Below are 18,094 nucleotides of genomic sequence, written 5' to 3'. Positions count from 1 at the left end.
AGTAAGCCGTCGATTCTGCTTCTCACTTCATACCGGCAATAAAACACATTTTATTCATGTCATTCAGCACATTCATCATTCGGTCGGGGGGGGCGGGGGGTTCCTCGCTCCAAAAATGTGGCTCCATGCTTCATCTAAATTTGACCATGTTTCTGTATCTCGAGCATGATTAGAACACAAACTACCACTACAACATGCAGTTAGCCATTAAGCTATGGTCATAACAAAAAAAAACCAAAATCTCTTCCCTAGAGTGTTGTTTTGTGGTGTCTGGGCTACAATGTCTTGGCCATGTGCATGAGCAAGATGGCAGCGAGACAGGCGGCACTACGACATGACGTGGCTAACTACACTCGCATGTGGCTATTAGACTTCTATTCTGCTTAGCCGTATTGGCTAAAAGATTTCATGACGCAGCGCTAAACCTGCCAACGTCAACAGTTCACCTCTGCATACTCGTGATTCTGCACCCACAGAGTTGCAGAATTTGTTTGACAATTGTTTTTATGGGAGGGGGACGGGGTTTCTCCCATTTTTCAAATATTCTAATATCGAATGTGTTTCCCTGGTTGAGCAAAATTGCATTTCAATGCGAGTCAATTATACAGTTAGATTTTCTAATAAATTGACATGTAATCGATTAACCATTAGACCTCCGCAAGAGCATCTTGATAAAGCTGTGTTGGGATTGTTTGTCATTTGGAATTTCTTTTCTTCTATTTACTCAACTACGACCAACTATTATTTTGCTTCCCCATTTTGAATCCACCAACAATATGTAAAATGCATTACTGTTAGTTGTGCAGCAATGGCAGATTAAAAAAAAAACTGGAATAACTTTAGGTCAGTGTTTTTTCTCCTTGTAACCAAAGGCTTAGGTTGAGGTTCCGACTCTGCTTGTTCCCTTGCATTAATTTAATCTGGCCCTGTCCTTCTTGAGTCTTCTGGCCCGATCCTCTTTTGCATCAGATCCGGTTATTGCATACGCCTTATGTCATCATTTTTTAGGCTCTGGTGCAACCTCAAATGTATGCCTGCACACCACCCGTTTGAGAAAATACATCTGGAAAACATTGGCGTTACTACTGCTTCTGGTGTGTGAGGATTCTGAGCCTTACACCTCAGATACCTTTGTTTGCTTCTACAGGGATTAAAGACATCCGTCGCCATGACGGAATTCCATCATTCGAAAACACGCGCACACGCTTTGATTGTGAAGTCCACTAATTTTTGTCAAATTGTCAAATCATTCATGCAGTTATACACGCTGTTATCGTACTTGGTTAGAATAATACTGTCATCAGAGCTGGAATATGTGGAATCTTTTATTTTGTAGGCGGTGTGGGAAGTGTAAAGTGAATCTACGTAATGCCTTTCGATTACAATTCACCCGATTGGCAGGCAGAAGGGGACACGAAGTGCAGGTTTGGCAAGAAAACACTTCACTTTTTAGATAACTTGACTCAAAGCTCAAGTGAATTTGACTCTACAATTACGGGAACGTTTTTTGTGGCGAAAGTTGCTGCATTCGGAAACATCGACATTAGGCATGACTTGAGAAATGTGAGGAAAAAGTGATGAAATCATTCGGCGAATCAGCATGTAGTCTTGATTCTGCAAATCAGCGGGCAGGATACAGTCAGGTGACTCAGCCAAGGGAAGCGCCATTTTTTTTTTTTGTTTCAAACATCACAATACATGACTTTCGCAATTCCACAACCAAGACCACCACGATAGCAAAGATAAGTCAAGCTGAGTAACACTCACGCAAACCTCGCAAAGTTGACACACACGCAGTAAACCATTGACGAAACAAGTAAACATTGGCGAGACATCACTCACCCCACAATTACATAGATTACTTTAAGTTTGTCGGATGTTCGATATTCCCAGAACATTCAGTTCCTAGACGCACATACTCTGCATCATAGCTACATCAGCATCAATATTGTATGCGTGGGAATATTTCTGAAACTGTTAAAAGATGACGGCTTTTGATGTCACTTCAAATGTATGCAATAACGGCATTAACATCTGTATGTCTCTTACCGTCTTTGTTTAGTCCCGTTCACAAAATTATATATGTGCGCCATCTGGCACAAATTACCTTTTTATCAATTTTTTAAAAATTCCAATAGCTGTAGTAGTTGGCAGTGGTAAACTACAATATATTGGCTGCTCAGAATATGATGTGTCATTATGGAGTAATAGAAGACATTTAAGTGACACACATTGACAAAAATCAATAAACGCTTTATAGCGTGGACTTAATTAGAATTTCTGCTTTGTTAAATATTGCCGCAGAATATCATTAGTGGTACAACATTCTGCAGAAAAAGCATGAAGCGATTTAAACGAGCTGTCATTCAAAAATACTGTCAATCCGTAATTGCTCTGTGAAGCAAGTGCAAAATTACAGTATTTTTTTTTTTTAATATCGTCGTGTTTTCTTTAAAAATATGTTTTGCCCAGATTGCCCACCCCAAGTCATGACGATTCAATATCCAATATACGCAGCCTGTCTTTGCACCCATAGCTTATCTACTAACTTCAAAGCTGAACTTGCCTTCAAACTGCACGGTTTACATTTATCTCTAATTATAATGACATTTACATGGTGTGTTTTGTAGTAATGAGAAATACTAACATGCGCCTGTGTTCCTGGCACTTACTCCCTGTTCGTTACTACGCAGTGCGCGAGATGTCGTTACTGATAGGAGTGGCTGGAAAATGTGAAGTCTGCTTCCCTCCCTCGCCTCTTTCTGCCCCCCATTCCCACCCTCCCCCTCTTCCTCTAAAAATAGCCGGCAGAGAGAGAAGGCACTGAAGTCCATGCTCTTTCTATTGGGCTGCTACAGTATTGGCCTCAACACCACACGTCCTCCCTCAGTCATGCTGTGATGCTGATATTAATCATTTCACAATGAACCATTTCATCATTTTGAGTTGAGAATAATACACATTATACTTTACACCGATGTGATTGCCTAAATTGCAACCGCAGATACAGTATTTTGCATTTTATGCAAAATTGGTGATGGGTCATAATTTGCCAGACCATCAATGATGTCATTGATTGGCACCGCAAAATAAGACGTTACAGCAAACACAATCTTGTTCGCTCCACGGATGTTTTTGTGCTGCCATCGTACCGGGTTGTTCTTGCCAGGATAGTGTTCCTTGAGAATGCGTAAACGCTACCCTGGAAAACAATACAGAGAAAAATAGAGATAAGATACTATTTTTTTGGAGGGCCGAGGGTGGGGTGTTCTCCAAAGAGCTTCAAGTTTTTGTGGGTGTCTTGAGTTGACTGAGCTGCTTTAAAAAATGTACTTTTAGCCAACCTGGTCCAACTTCAATGGGCAAAGTGAATTCAGAGTTTGTTCTGCACCAGTTACCCTTGCCACAACTGAAAACCATAGTTTTATCGGAGTTGCCACTGAGTTTGTATATTACTTTTTAATATGACTTGTATGTATGGAAAGGGAAAGTATCGATGCTAAGAGCTTCAACCCGAGGATTGGGGTCAGCTGGATAGCCAATGATTTTCAGATCATCAGCAGGTTTTGTCTTAAACGGATTTGGCTCGAGGAGCTGAATCAACTGTGTCCCAGGATTACAGGAATGACATTGGAGGAGGGTTGAGAGTCTCGAGGCCAGAGCGGCAACATTTTCATCAGCTGCCTCTCATCCATCGGGCACCTGTGTTTTACCTGTAGTGCTGCCGACGCCAAAGTGTTGTGGTGTAGCCGTCTGATTTCTGAATAGCCGGAACCTACTCTGGTTTTGGTGACTTTGGCTTGGGTAAAGTTGTGTCCCCTTTTTTGTTGTCTTTTTTGAATTACTTCTGATTGTCTTGGTATGAATGGCTCTCAACTGTTTTGTGTGTTTGCTGTTATAAGGACAAATGCATTCAATGTAATTCTCAAAATTGTTAAGCTGGGAGTGTTTGCCAACTGCTTGTTGCTAGGTAACAGATTCAAGATGGAAAGGGAAATGTTGAGCCGTCTTGAAGTTGTTTGCTTATTGTGAGTCTCTGCAACTCTGGCCCCTTTCACAACATAACAACGAATGCTATTTTGTCACCCGCAGATCAGAAAGAGTCGAGGCGGCGGAGCGAAGCTCACTATTAGCAGAGAAAAATGAGTGAACTGGATCAGCTACGCCAGGAGGCTGAGCAGCTCAAGAACCAGATCCGAGTAAGTCAGCTTCTGCCTTCAAGTTTTTGTTGTCAGTTTATTTTTCAAAAGCTTTTGCCTTTTGATGTTTTTCACTCTTCAAAGTAGAACATAAAACTGTTGAATTTACTTTGCCGTAATTTCCAGACCGACACCTTTTTCACGCGCTTGGAACTCTACGTCTCAAACAACCGCCAAGCCCTTGGTAGTGCGCGTTCACAAGACCAAAGGTGTCTCAATCCTCAGAAGGCTTGGTCTCACATCCGGAAGTGTCGACAGCTCCGAGATATAGCCCGAGGGTGAGCAAGGTGCCGCCTGATGTGAGCCCAAGCCCTCCATGTCACGTCACAAAAGCGAAAAGAAAAAGTCCCAGATATGAATTGACCATATCCAATGTTCACTGACGGTGCCCGAGGCAAAACAATTGGGAAAAAGGCGCTGTTAAAGAAAGACTTGCTTTGGAAAATATTTGTCGCCTTGGAAATCCACTTTTATATATGTCATGACATCGGGTTTTATTTAGTCATTTCCTTGTTCTTTGCCCTGACCCACTGGGACGTTACGATTTTGATGAGCAGCAAAAATTACGACAGCTGAAACTGTTGTCCAAGTGGGGATACCTGTCTTTACACATCCCAAAAAATCCATTTAAGAACACGTCAAGACTACATCTATCTACTATGTGGATAATTCTTCATTTTTTTAAGCATTGGACAACCAGCAAATCTATGGAGTGCATAACACATAAATATGGAGCTTTTGAAGGGCGATTTTGAGAGGAGTGTAACATACACGACGCATGTTTGTTAAAAGGGAAAAAAAACTTTTACATTTTATTCGTGTGTAACATGGACACCCTGGATTTATTGCAAAGTGTGGCCTGAACACTGTATTTAAAAAAAAAAAAAAGTATATATATATATTTTCCTCCAATGGATTGGGTGCATCTTATATTCAGGTGCGCTCAATAGTTCGGAGATTTCAGTACATACAAACTCATAGCATGGGTTATAATTATAGAAACAACTTTCCGACTTAATTCAAATCTAATTGGACTGTTATGTTTCAGGATGCCAGGAAAGCCTGTGCTGATGCCACCCTGTCCCAGGTAATTATGTCTTTCTCAAATTGCTGTGTACAACAAGAGTCCAGATTCCCATAGTTATTCATTGTACTAAATTCCATTGACATACTTTTACCACTGAAACTTTTTGCGGTTATGGTCATATGTTGCCTCTTACTGCATTCTGTCCTCTTAATCCCGTTTAGATTACAGCAAACATTGACCCCGTTGGCCGAATTCAGATGCGCACTCGCCGGACACTGAGGGGGCATCTGGCTAAAATCTATGCCATGCACTGGGGCACTGATTCAAGGTACTCCATTCAGCTGCAGTCAGTCCATTAACTAAATATTTCATGCCATCGACCCACCCCCTTTAGTAAATGCAGGAAATGGATATAAAAGCATGCTCGAGTGTCTCTGTGCTGCTGGGTGTTTCTCCGCAGGGCCCTTGTCGAGTCCTGCGATTACACAATAGTTCCATCTTGCAAGCAGAAGCTCCTCTATTTTTAACATCTGCCTAAAGCCATTGTCGATTAGATTAACATAAACCTAGTGTTCTAATACGTCAACTGTCGTATATTTCGACAGTAGAATCAATGGAGTTTTTGTTGAACATTTATTCGACATCTATAAATCACGCCCTTCTATAAAGTGTGTCTTCTGTTGTTGAGCCATGTGGGTTGGGAAAATATTCAATATGGCAGTGAGGTGGTTGAGCAGTATTTCTTACTTTAAAAAAAACTTGCACGGCTGTTTCACATCCCCAATTCAGCAAATGAACTCAATACTGCTGCTCCACCACTGCAGCAGTCAAAATCCCACAAAAAGTGTGCAACTTCCTACCAGTTGTCAGCTTTCTTATTTAACCTTCTGTTTGATTTGCCATTGGGCTTTGATATTTTTTTTAGACAACCAGCTGAGATTTAGCCTATCAGAAAAAGGGGTCACATGTTTTGACCCAGCATCTCGGCTGTGTCTCCTTCTTTTAAGTCCCATTGACACAAGATGATGAACTCGGTTGTCCGCTAATGTTAACCCTAGAAACATCAAAATTGGCATAAACTTGTTGTTCATCATTAAAGCGCAGTTGCAGTACAATGTGGATGGTTGGCAAATGCTATGACACTGCAGTGTACTACTGTACTTGCTGTAATACATATAGCCGAGGCTTGTTGAAGTGCAGCTATGGTGAGTCATATTTTTAAATATTTTGCTCTGTGAAAATGTCTTCACCTCGGCCTCTCAGTATTTCAATTTATCGTCAAATAGAAAAAGCCGACACAATTTATTTAGTTATTTCTTTTTGTGGCACTCAATAACTTAATTTGCATGCGTGTTTGGTTACATTCATCAATATTTACTGGCGATGCTTCCCCACTCCGTCTGTTAACTCATTTGTTCGCAGGAGTCGGCAATCATAAGCGCGCACTTACAAACGGCTGCGATGCTCATGTTGTACTAATTCAATGCTGTTGTTTTTACATACACAATAGGTATGTAAAACACGAGTGGTGGTGATAACTTTATTAATAGGTACTATACGCATAAGAGCTTTTGAGACTGCTCATTGCCTCACTGTCTGAAGTGACAAGAGTTCAGAAAGTAGCAAAACATGCAAGTGTACATTGACCACTTTTTCATCCTCCGACTCCACGACGTTAAAGAGGCGGGATCTGCAACAACGGATATGTTTCCACTGTTCAAACAACGCAGGAAATTATCGGTTGAAATTTCTCAAATCGTGCATCACTAAATTGAACCTTCAGCTACTGGGCAACCTGCTATCTGAAATGAGCCACAGCCGCCCAGCAGGACCAGTATGTTGCTGAGGCCCCGCCAGGAGCTGGTGACAGCTGATGACCTGCTGTTGTCACCAGCTACCAGGCAACAACGCTGGGTGGATTTGACTCGGTTGGTAGAGTGGGTTGACGTGTGACCGAAGGTTCGACTGCTGCTGTTGTTTTGCTTTTGCAGAGCTGTTTCTTCCAAGACTGACACTCTTTTTATGGATTAACAAAAGAGATGGAGCGCAAAATCTTGTATTGGGCACCTCACAACGTGATACAACCGAACACATTTCACATCGCAAGTTCATTCATTAAAGTTGCCCAATGTGCGGGAATAATTGGTCGGTAGGGTCCACGTCAAATTCGATTGTGTGGGGCGGCCCAAATTTTTTGCGAAATAAACATTTTTGCCCACTCAGGTGCTCCAGTCATCCATATTGCATAAAAATCTAAACCATTGCATACAAATCAACATCTTGGTTGAATTTATTTCTTTTAAAATTTCTAAACATATTTTTTAAATTCTGTTGTTCTTCCCCAATTGGCCTTTGAAGCAACACGTGTCTTCGTTGACTGCCGCCATCTTTTTCTGTATTAATAAAAAGTCATACAATGTGACACAATGTATGGGGAGCCACAAAACTTGACTCTGGCTGCTTAGTAGTTAATAATAGTGGTAGTCTACAAATCACATCGCCTTGTAATGCATCACTCGCAACATAACCATTGTCATGGTTGAGTGGTTAACTTTTTTTTATGTATACCGTTCAATCGGAATCGCCAGGCTGCATCCGGTCTGTGCAAGCTCTGTCTTGACATAAATGCGTCGTGATGCCGTCGTTTATTGCACTCGAAGAATGGCAGCATCCTACCAGAGCTTGTCTGGGACAGGAGAACTATTGCGCTAAATTGCCGAACGAAATCCATCTTGATAAATCGTGATGTTTACATCGATATTTGTGTGTCACACATCTATAAAACTGCAGTTTTGATTCATATATTGTGACGTATGTAAATGGCAGATTGGAAAAGATCACGTCAGATGTTAAACAATTGACCAAAGCTTTTCAGTTGGAATGATTTCAACCGGAATATAAAAAATGTAAACCCGCCAATTGTTGAGCCATGTTCCTGTTTGAGTGTGTGCTGCTCTGTGTGTGTCATAGTAGTTAAGATTAGCAGGCTCCCAGTGGGCCTCACTGTGCTTTGCTCACTGCTCTCCCTGCTCCTTTCTGTGTTGGAGCTGTCGCTGTAGTTACTTGTTGGGATTCACCTGCATTGCATGCGTAGCCAAGCTCAGCTCACCATGAGCTTTTTATTTTTGTTGAGAAAAAAATTTAAGTTAATGAAATCTGCTTTATCATCGCCTACTATAAAGAATTCTGGTTTATAATTAAATTATTATTTTTAATTCATGAAGAAATAATTTAAACTCTTGATTTTCTTTTTTTACATCATTAGGCTTTTGGTCAGCGCCTCCCAGGATGGAAAACTTATTATTTGGGACAGCTACACCACGAACAAGGTAATTATATTAACAGTATATTCATGACCATGGCCTATGTTCTGTCGGAATCAAATGGCCATAAGGGGTGTTCACACGGCACACATTTGCATCGGTGCTGCACCGATGTATTTTGTTGCGATATATCTTACACCGGTGTAAATTTTGTGGGGCGTTCACACGTATAAAGCTGCTTACTAAAGTAAAACGTTAACCCCGGTGCAGCCCCACTTGGGTTCACACGGCAGTTTCTGCAACCGTGCAATACATTAGTAATAGTACGGAAATAAAACATGCGCGTGCATAAAGTGTACTTCCTTTTCCATGCCTTGTTTGTGACATATCGAAAAACCATGGTTTATACTTCTCCAGACAAATCAACTCTGTTGTCTACCAGACACCGTAAAATGATGAGAGAGAGAAAGAAAAGATACCCAGGATGCAAGTTATGCAATACCCGTATGTAATCAACTCTTCTCACGCGTAGTGAGTCTACCCCTGTCGCGTTCTCACGTCCCAATTTATATCGGTGCTGCCCGGCAAACTAGCATTTACTCCAGAGTAAATTTTTAAGCCACCTCCTCAGCGGGGTTAAATTTGCTCCGGTTTAAGCTATTTTCAGGGGCGATACCGGTATAACTTTGTACGTGTGAACGCCCTACGGTCCCGGTGCTACACCGGAGTAAAAGTTGCCGTGTAAACACCCCTATAGAAAAGAGGTCTTTTTCCATAACAAATTTTGAAAAGGCGTGTTTGTCACATTTTTTAATTTACCTGTGTAAAAGGCGTTGCAAAGTGTATTCAAATTTTAAGGGAATGCGCATCTCTGTGTGAAGCGCAAACTGATGGGGAACATGACTGCGACCGTCATTGATAAGATATTGGATGCCCATTAAACATTTGGGACTCATATCTACCAGTCAGCCACCAATTTAGAATGACTGTAATGTAAGGCATACACCCAAGTTATGGTTGTCTGCATTTATTGATTATCCATGAGAAAACATGTTTTTTATTGTCCCCTCAAAGCTATAAAGATATATCACTGAATGCTGTTTATTATATTCAATATTTGCCTCCTCTTCAGGTCCATGCCATCCCGCTGCGCTCCTCTTGGGTGATGACGTGCGCCTATGCCCCTTCCGGTAACTATGTCGCATGTGGCGGCTTGGACAACATCTGCTCCATCTACAATCTGAAGACCCGTGAGGGAAATGTGCGTGTTAGCCGCGAGCTGGCTGGACACACAGGTAGGCTGGACAGCACATTCATTTGCTTCATCTCCACTCCCCACAACCTTGAAAAACGAGAGAAGATTTACTGTTGTTTACATAGTCAGAATTCCTCTTAAATACTTTTGAGGGATCCGTAGACCCACTTAATTAAAAGAAGTCAAGGGTAGAGAGGAAAGAAGTACTATGTCTGACACATCCTGTGTACCTTTTGTCTTTATTTACATGTTGACCAAGCTTTCAGTCGTAATTAAGCTCGGTTGGATGATTTTCCTGTCAGATATTCCCGTCACAAGGTCTGTGAGTGCGTTTTCCAAAAGTATAATATATTGTTGTGTTATAGGCTTTCTTTTAACAAATGAAAGTTTTGTTCTTGAAGGCAAGTATTCATCTGATCTGTGTCACATGGCACAGGAAGTGTGTCAGCATTTAAGCAGCATTCTTGTTCCTTCACCATAGGGAGGGGCGCACACCATTGACTAACATGAGACGAATAGAGGATTCAAGTAATAAAGTGAACATTTTTGTTGTTGAATCATGATGAATATAATCACATTTGTCAGATTAATTCCGCATCTTTTTATGGGGTTTTGGTTTTGATGATAATGCCATCTCCCTGGTCTGGTGATGTCACGGAACTGGATTATTAATTATTTTTTTAATGAAAACATTTTCAAGACACTTAATCAGAAATAAATATTTGATATTGATGCTGTTGCTAACAGGCTACCTGTCCTGCTGTCGCTTCCTGGATGACAACCAGATCGTCACCAGCTCTGGAGACACCACCTGGTGAGTTGTTGCACTGCACCCAATGCAATTCACCTTAGTATCTTCTGCCTCAAATATGGTATGACGTGTTGACTCACCGTCTTGGCTAAATTCAGAATATATTTTTTTCAATAAACCAATATTATTGTCAAGGCATAAAGATCTAAATGTGTTGGTTAATGTTGCACTCAGAATATACATTCCTAAACCTTATTAGCAAGCTTTCTTTTGCCTTTTTGCAGCCGATGAGATGGACTCGCTCGTTTTCCTCTAGATCGCTTTATTTGAATTTTGTCCCACTCGCTTCATTTCAGTGCTCTGTGGGACATTGAGACTGGGCAGCAGACAACTACGTTTGCTGGCCACACTGGTGATGTCATGAGTCTCTCTCTGGCACCTGACACGAGGCTGTTTGTGTCTGGGGCCTGTGATGCCTCAGCCAAACTCTGGGACATCAGAGAAGGAATGTGCCGGCAGACTTTCACCGGCCATGAGTCGGACATCAATGCCATTTGCGTAAGGCTTCTGACAATCGTATACAAATCAAATACTAAAGATTGCCATGATAAGTTGATTTTGCCTTTTGTGAAATGTATTTGAATTGTGTTTTGTGTAGTTGTTGAGTCATTTTGCAACTTTGCAGCAATTGGCAAAGGATGGAGATAAGTTAATTAGTTAGCTACCCCAGAAATGTTAACATGATGAGAGGTTAATTTCGGTCCCTTTCAACAGCTATTTTAACTATTAAAAACAAATTAGTTACTAGTTAATATTTAATTGTTATAATACAAGGGCCGTGGCACACAGGGATAAAGCAGAACTCCACCGAACCACTTGCTTTGCGATGATTCAATATTTGAATCGCAATTGTGTATTGTGACAACGTTGCAAATTATAAATCAATGAATCGCTTAAAAAAAAAAACCAGCCCCACCTTTCACTATGTCTCCATTTTTTTGTATTTGTCACCCAGACCCTCTTTCCGTAGCAAACTCCCTGTTGCAAAGAAAACCCAGCATAGACCAGTATAGTTGGTTTTTTTTTCTTGGTTTCTGGTGTCACCAGCAAGAGCAAAACGGCAGCAGCCGATAATAACAGCCGAACCTAGGATGCACGATATTTATCGGACTGATAACTAGAAAGAATTGTCAATCATCGGTCCAATACTGCAAAATTAGGCCGATATTGAAAGCCGCATTAAAATACACTAACATAAAACCAGCCAAAGTCCCCGTAACTCTAAAATCAGTACTTATAATAAATATTGAAACTTGGGGTAAACAATTTCATGTTCTGTCCCATTCACTTGAATCTGATCTGCAGCCGAGGCTTCCTATGGGGTAACACGGCCCAACGGCCGGTGCACTGCCTTCTTTCGGCAGCCATCAGAAAGTGATAACGAGCGATCAGCGTCTTTTCCTTTTGAACATTCCTTTTACTTTTTGTTTCTGGATACTGTAATCATGTGACATTTGCTGACGTACAAATTGATGAGTTCCAGCGACGATTCACTGCACTTTCAACATTGATATTGGCCGAGCAGCGGGACCTCCGTGGATAGTTCTCAAGTCTGGCAGACGCCGTAGTCGGCGGAGGCAACGTAAATAAAAGCGGCCCAGCTGACCCGAGCTATATTGCTCAGCTAAATACCAATAGTGGCAATATGTATTTCCGAAGATGGATGGATGAAACCATGCTGGTCTCTGCTGCGTTTTTTTTTCCTTAGCAGGGCTGTGTCTTCCTAAACTGACACGCTTATCTTTTTATAGATTAATAAAAGTGATAGAATACAACATACTCTATAAGGCTCTTCGCACATTTCACATCACAGTCCATTCATTAACATGGCCCAATGTACAGGAATAATCGGTCGGTCGGGTCAGTCGGATTCCGTAGTGTGCAGCGGCCCTAATTTGTTGTTGGAAATCAAAATTTTTTGCCCGCTGAATCATCATTCACCTCAGTTACTCCAGTCATCCATATTGCATAGAAATCAACACCTTTGCATACAAATGATCTTGGCTGAAAATGTATTTCTTTTAAAACTACTAAAGATAATAATTTACATTTTGTTTTAAAAAAATCTGCAGTTCTTCCCCAATGGCAATGCCTTTGCCACGGGCTCAGACGATGCCACCTGCCGGCTGTTTGACCTGCGTGCTGACCAGGAGCTGATGGTGTACTCGCATGACAACATCATCTGTGGTATCACCTCTGTGGCATTCTCCAAGAGTGGACGTCTACTGCTGGCTGGCTATGACGACTTCAATTGCAATGTCTGGGACACTTTGAAAGCCGATCGTGCAGGTAAACTTTGCTTGATTATGGTGGATGTCACTATGTTACTGCTGTCCCCATATGCTTGTTTGGAGGAAGAAGTGTCTCATGACCATGGAAAACATAACATAAAACACTCAGCACATGCCTTAACGTACTTATAAAGAAGTCTGAAAATCCTGATTATAAAACCACCTTGCTGAAGGATTTCATTGTAGAGTTGATAGTGTGACAGACAGGTTATCGTTGTGACACGTCCTAACGACTTGCGTAGCTTTGAACACTGTAGAAGTTTAACTTAAATACTCTAGAACAGGGGTGCTCAAACTTTTTGGATCGAAGATCTACTTTTCGATCAACTAACCTCCCGGGGTCTACCCCTACCGGGACGCGCGCGCGCCACGCACACACACACACACACACGCCCTGATGAGAAACAGCCTGAAACTGAGGCATGCGACGCACTTTTGCAGCCTGTTAACTATCGTAGCTCACACGTACCGTTTTAAAGTGCTTCTCTGGGCCCTCCTAGATTCCTATTCTTTGCTTGTGCCCTCAGTGAATTGTACACGAAGCAAACTCTGAATGAGAATAATGACGATAAAAGATAAAGTGCAACAGTTCTGATCACACGCTGCAATTGCAGACTGCTGAGAGCTAACAACTTCCGGTGAGGTAATCACGCGCCACCGTAAATTCAAGATTTACCTACTTTATTTTATTTTTAAATATTTTTTGGGTAAAAATGAGACTGATAAGACTATTAGGGTGCAGTGTACATTAAAACAAAAAATATATTAACATGTACAAAGACACACAAATAGTTGTTTTTTTTTTCTCCTCGACACTCCTCGGATCTACTTTGGACCTTTCTCAGATCTACCGGTAGATCAGGATCTACCTAATGAGCACCCCTGCTGTAGAAGTTTAACAAACCGGAGCACGCTTGTTCCCCATTGATTTTGGTTAATGAGGTAAAAAAAAATTCAGTGGAGTCGCATATAGATGAGTGAAGACTTATGTACTCACCAACTATGTATCTACGTGGCCTCATTTAAGGATGCGGGCGCCAATAAATGATTTACGGTAAATGTTTTGTAAATACAATTACATAAATGTGCTCAAGCAGAGGAATCCCTCATTCTTTGTTCAAGCTTATATGAGCCATTGAACTGAATTGCTGTCGTTGGGGTTCCCAATAAATGTAAAATGCGGTACACAATTACATGAAAATACAAGAATTTTATATATACAAGTTTTAAAAAAACAGATCGGGACCCCCCACAATTATTGACATCAATGCAGATGAGTCTCCTATGCTTTTCTTGAGTCTTCACTGTGTTCATAGGCGTCCTGGCTGGTCATGATAACCGGGTGAGCTGCTTGGGTGTGACTGACGATGGCATGGCAGTGGCAACAGGGTCCTGGGATAGCTTCCTCAAGATCTGGAACTAGAATCTGAAGGTATGAAAAGGCCTCCGGATTTTCACACTGTGGCCTTATGTATGGCAAGGGTGGGCATAGGATGATCACTCCATTCTGCAATCTGGCCCAGTGACGGTTTACATTTGAGTCCGATCACATTTGTTGTATTGGTTTACCATTATTTTTCCTGAAATCATGAAAATATCGACCCCCCCCCCCCCCAAAAAAAAAAAATCATTTGTCATGTAAATGATTGGTTATGGGAATTTAGTGTAAATAACAAAATATTGGTAAAACAAACCATGACCAATGCTTTTAATTAACCACGTTAATTAATGATGAGTCCATTAAAAATGAAATTATTTTATGTCAATAAGCAGTTTTTCTATTCCCAAACCACCCATTAAGAGAAATTTTCTCAATGCCACGCTCACTCATGGTTCCATAAAACAAAATTCACACGTATCCAGAACCAACACACATTGGCAACAAACACACACACACAGGACCAAGTCCAAGGAAAAAGCAAGGTTTTTGCTGGGCTTAATTTACTACATCCTGCCTCACCCTCCACAAGATAAGTGCCATGGGCTGGTTTTAGCTGTCGATCAACATCAAACTCGAAGGAAGAAATGTGGTTGGTTGAACTGAGCTTCACAATGAAACGCAAGCATTGTAAAAATCACTGATATCATCATTTCAATGTCAATATCTTGAATGTTCATATTTTGACATGATAGAGACTGTATTACTTAGCCCTAGTATGTACAGTACATGGATGAGGAATTTGCAAACTGGTGCGGGTATGATGAACTTTAACGCCCTGAAATGTTAGTCTTAATACATGGAGCTTTTGGGAGCCAATTTCATACAACTATGCCAAACTGGTTTTGTGCGGTGTGGAAAAAGGGTGACTGCCTGATGCCGATGGGGTTTCATAGCTTCTAATGTTTGGGGAAAGGCTGTCATTGATGATCTGGAGAATCTCATCTGTGGTGGCCTCTCTCTCAAAGTCCGCCACTGATTGCGGTTGCATTGTAACGGGCAGCAGTCGCAGAGCACAACGTTAGTTGTATCATTCATTTGTATTTGATCATCAAGCCTGTTGTTCAATAACTCTGTCAACTAACAGTGGTTTGTTCATTTGCAGATGGTATCCGGACGCCAAAGTGGCATGGACGACCATTCCAACATCACAATGTTTAATTGTATTGCATATCCAATCTTTTCAAAACATGATACTGACTCAAAACACCCAACAAACTATTAAGGGCAAAAATCTCTCACTCTCTCTCCTCCTCCTTAAAAGAGCACAATTGTCTGTCACTCATTCAGTTCCAACAGTTACAGGTCAAGGTATTTGGTTGTCTCAGAATGGACGGATGGAAAAAACTGTGCGTTCCTCTCATGACCACAGTTGGAGTGAATATTATTGCATGACAGCGATCTAACTCTTTATAGTTCTTGGACATATTTCAGTTGTTTTTTTTTTTTTCATCATCTCCGTCAAAGTCCAAATGTCGGTTGTCTGTTAAAATGAGGATCAAATCTTTGTATTATTTGCTAATCTTTACATGTTGAAAGAATGTTTTCACTTGAAAATATCCTTGGGAATTAGGCTTTATCCCACAGGAGAACAAAGCGAGAGAATTTTGCTTCAACGGGGAGTCCTCAAGCCACCTTAGGCCCTGCTGTATATTTAGACCCATGAAACTTCTTCCCCTCCCCTCCCCCAGTGTAGTCCACAAATCTTTGTTTGCACAAAAATGTAAACTTTGCATATATAGAATATTGTCTAAAGAAAAACAGTTAACTAACCAAGCACATGCTGTTATAAATGAATGCTCGTTTTTAAAATGCAAAAACCTTAAAAAAAAAAAAAAACATTTAACCATTCTTAAACCTTTTTGTCTGGCACCAGTCTAGACTAATGATATGAAGATTAATCTATTGGATCATAATCCACCCAACCCTTTCTATATTTTATTTGACTTATTTTCCTCCTGTAGTTTTTGTGTTGCTGCGGTTGGGACCGAGGGATGCGACTGGTTGGTTGGGTTGGGAGTCGCTCCATTTTAGTCAGACTGTGTTCCAGAGCTTTCTCAAACGGGTGCCCATTCCGTGCTTGGAAACGCAGTTACTACTCTGTGAATGACACGTTGTATAAATCAATGTTTGAAAATAATATTGAAACTTTTTAAGTTAAAAATTAAAAAAAAAACGGTTGTCTGCTATGGGTGGGTTATCTCTTAGAATCGCATGCTGTAGAATTGCTTAAAGGTGCATATGGAAATAAGTCCTTTGATGTTTTCTTTAAGAAAAGAACCTGTTGAATATACAGCATCAATACAATGGTATTTATTTTTATTCCCCCCCCCCCAGTTTTGACTTCCTTTGTTTTTTGCTACTCCCGTGCATACCATAATAAAACTAAAATGGCAAAGCTATGCACATGAGAAGCAAACCCTGCATTACAAAGGTTGCTTGGTCCATACTTGGGGAGGGATTACACAAATTATTTAGACGTAAATGTAAATCGTACACGCTCGCATATACAGTTAATCACCTAAACACACCGATAGGACACATTTTCATTCCTTCTGTAGCAAACAAAATTCCACTTTCAAAGAAAAACATTTTATAACACTTTTTTCTGTCCTTTTAATTAAAAAATATCTTGCAGCATCTGGATGGCAGACTTTTTTTGTTCCCTTCTCCTTGTAAACAAGATGCTCTTCCTTTTAGCAGTAATGCCATTGTTTTTTCTCTGCAACAGTCTGTACAAAAAGATGTGCTGTAACTGTGTGTTAGGCCTGGAGTTGGCAAAAAAAGAATAAAAAAAGTCCAAATTAATTAAATTCCATTTCCTTTTCTCTTTCTCCATCAAATAACCATAGCACCCTCTCTATTCCCTTTTCACCTTTTGTATTTAATTTTCAAGTGAGTCAGTGTACAACCGAAAGCTGGATGCAAGATAGAAACTATATTAAAATGTACTGTTATTTAAGATGTAATAAAAAGCAGTTTGAGATGACATAACTGTGTTGCCTGTGATTCACTTCGTGGTTCCCACTTGAAGCAACAATTTTAAGCGGCAGGTTGGTTTACCTTGTAATTATATTGAAGATAAGAGGTTAAATGATCAACTATTTCTTACTCATTGTTCCAGTCGCCCGTCTTGCGTCCAGTCATTTTTACACGTGGTGATTTGTATGTAGCATTTGAGCACATACGGTCTGTGTTGATTGTACTGCTATGGCCCTCATCTTGTCTTTTTTGAAATAGTTTTGAAGTTGTTTGGCTTTTTTCCAGTGGAGAGTCAATTCTTCGATTGCTGACAGTTTCCGCTGTCACTTCAGACTTTGTCAGAGCTTGTCTCACTTCTTGGAACATGTCTAAAAGTGGAGAGAATTCTCTCGGCTGCAATTAGTTTTTTTCGGGGGTGAGCGGGAGGATGACTACAAACCTATTGTTTGTTGATTGTGTTCAGATGTGGAAATGTAACACCCGGCTGATGAGGCTGATTATTGCTACCTGGTGTCAAATACTTTGTTCAAGTTCCAGAGTATGAGTCGCCTCGTTTATCGGCTACTTGCCCCTATTGAACCTGCTGACTTCGGATCTCGGTCGCCATCTGTTGGACAGACTCCGAAACGACTTGACGCGCAACCGATTCTGCCAATACATGATAGATTTTGAGTCTTCACAAATTGGATTGACAGTACAGGACTGTACCGCAGTCACGTGATGATCTTGCAAATTTAAAGATCAGAGCCAGAAATGCTTGCACGGCTCTGTAATGTTCGGTTGACGAAGACAAGACAAACAGTGACAAGTATCGAGGGGTTGCTACTA

General features: G+C 40.9%; 1 protein-coding gene across 4 annotated transcripts in view; it reads left to right on the top strand.

The window, feature by feature from the left end:
- The window catches only part of LOC127595694 (guanine nucleotide-binding protein G(I)/G(S)/G(T) subunit beta-1), a 29,978-nt gene extending 12,700 nt beyond the window's left edge, over positions 1-17,278 (top strand). For 3 of the 4 annotated variants that reach the window (XM_052057397.1, XM_052057395.1, XM_052057398.1), the window contains exons 2-11: positions 4,093-4,199; positions 5,248-5,286; positions 5,448-5,554; positions 8,492-8,555; positions 9,622-9,784; positions 10,492-10,558; positions 10,852-11,053; positions 12,628-12,844; positions 14,163-14,278; positions 15,390-17,278. In XM_052057397.1, the coding sequence (XP_051913357.1) occupies positions 4,143-4,199; positions 5,248-5,286; positions 5,448-5,554; positions 8,492-8,555; positions 9,622-9,784; positions 10,492-10,558; positions 10,852-11,053; positions 12,628-12,844; positions 14,163-14,269 (1,023 nt within the window). In that variant the 5' untranslated portion in view covers positions 4,093-4,142 and the 3' untranslated portion in view covers positions 14,270-14,278; positions 15,390-17,278. Of the gene's footprint in view, positions 1-3,633; positions 3,805-4,092; positions 4,200-5,247; positions 5,287-5,447; positions 5,555-8,491; positions 8,556-9,621; positions 9,785-10,491; positions 10,559-10,851; positions 11,054-12,627; positions 12,845-14,162; positions 14,279-15,389 lie in introns of those variants that run through there. The other variant, XM_052057396.1, reaches the window with a different exon arrangement.
- Positions 17,279-18,094: the final 816 nt, after the last annotated feature.

Source organism: Hippocampus zosterae, chromosome 2, assembly GCF_025434085.1.
Source record: "Hippocampus zosterae strain Florida chromosome 2, ASM2543408v3, whole genome shotgun sequence".
NCBI classification, from domain to species: Eukaryota; Metazoa; Chordata; class Actinopteri; order Syngnathiformes; family Syngnathidae; genus Hippocampus; species Hippocampus zosterae.
This window is presented reverse-complemented; position numbering and strand designations above follow the sequence as displayed.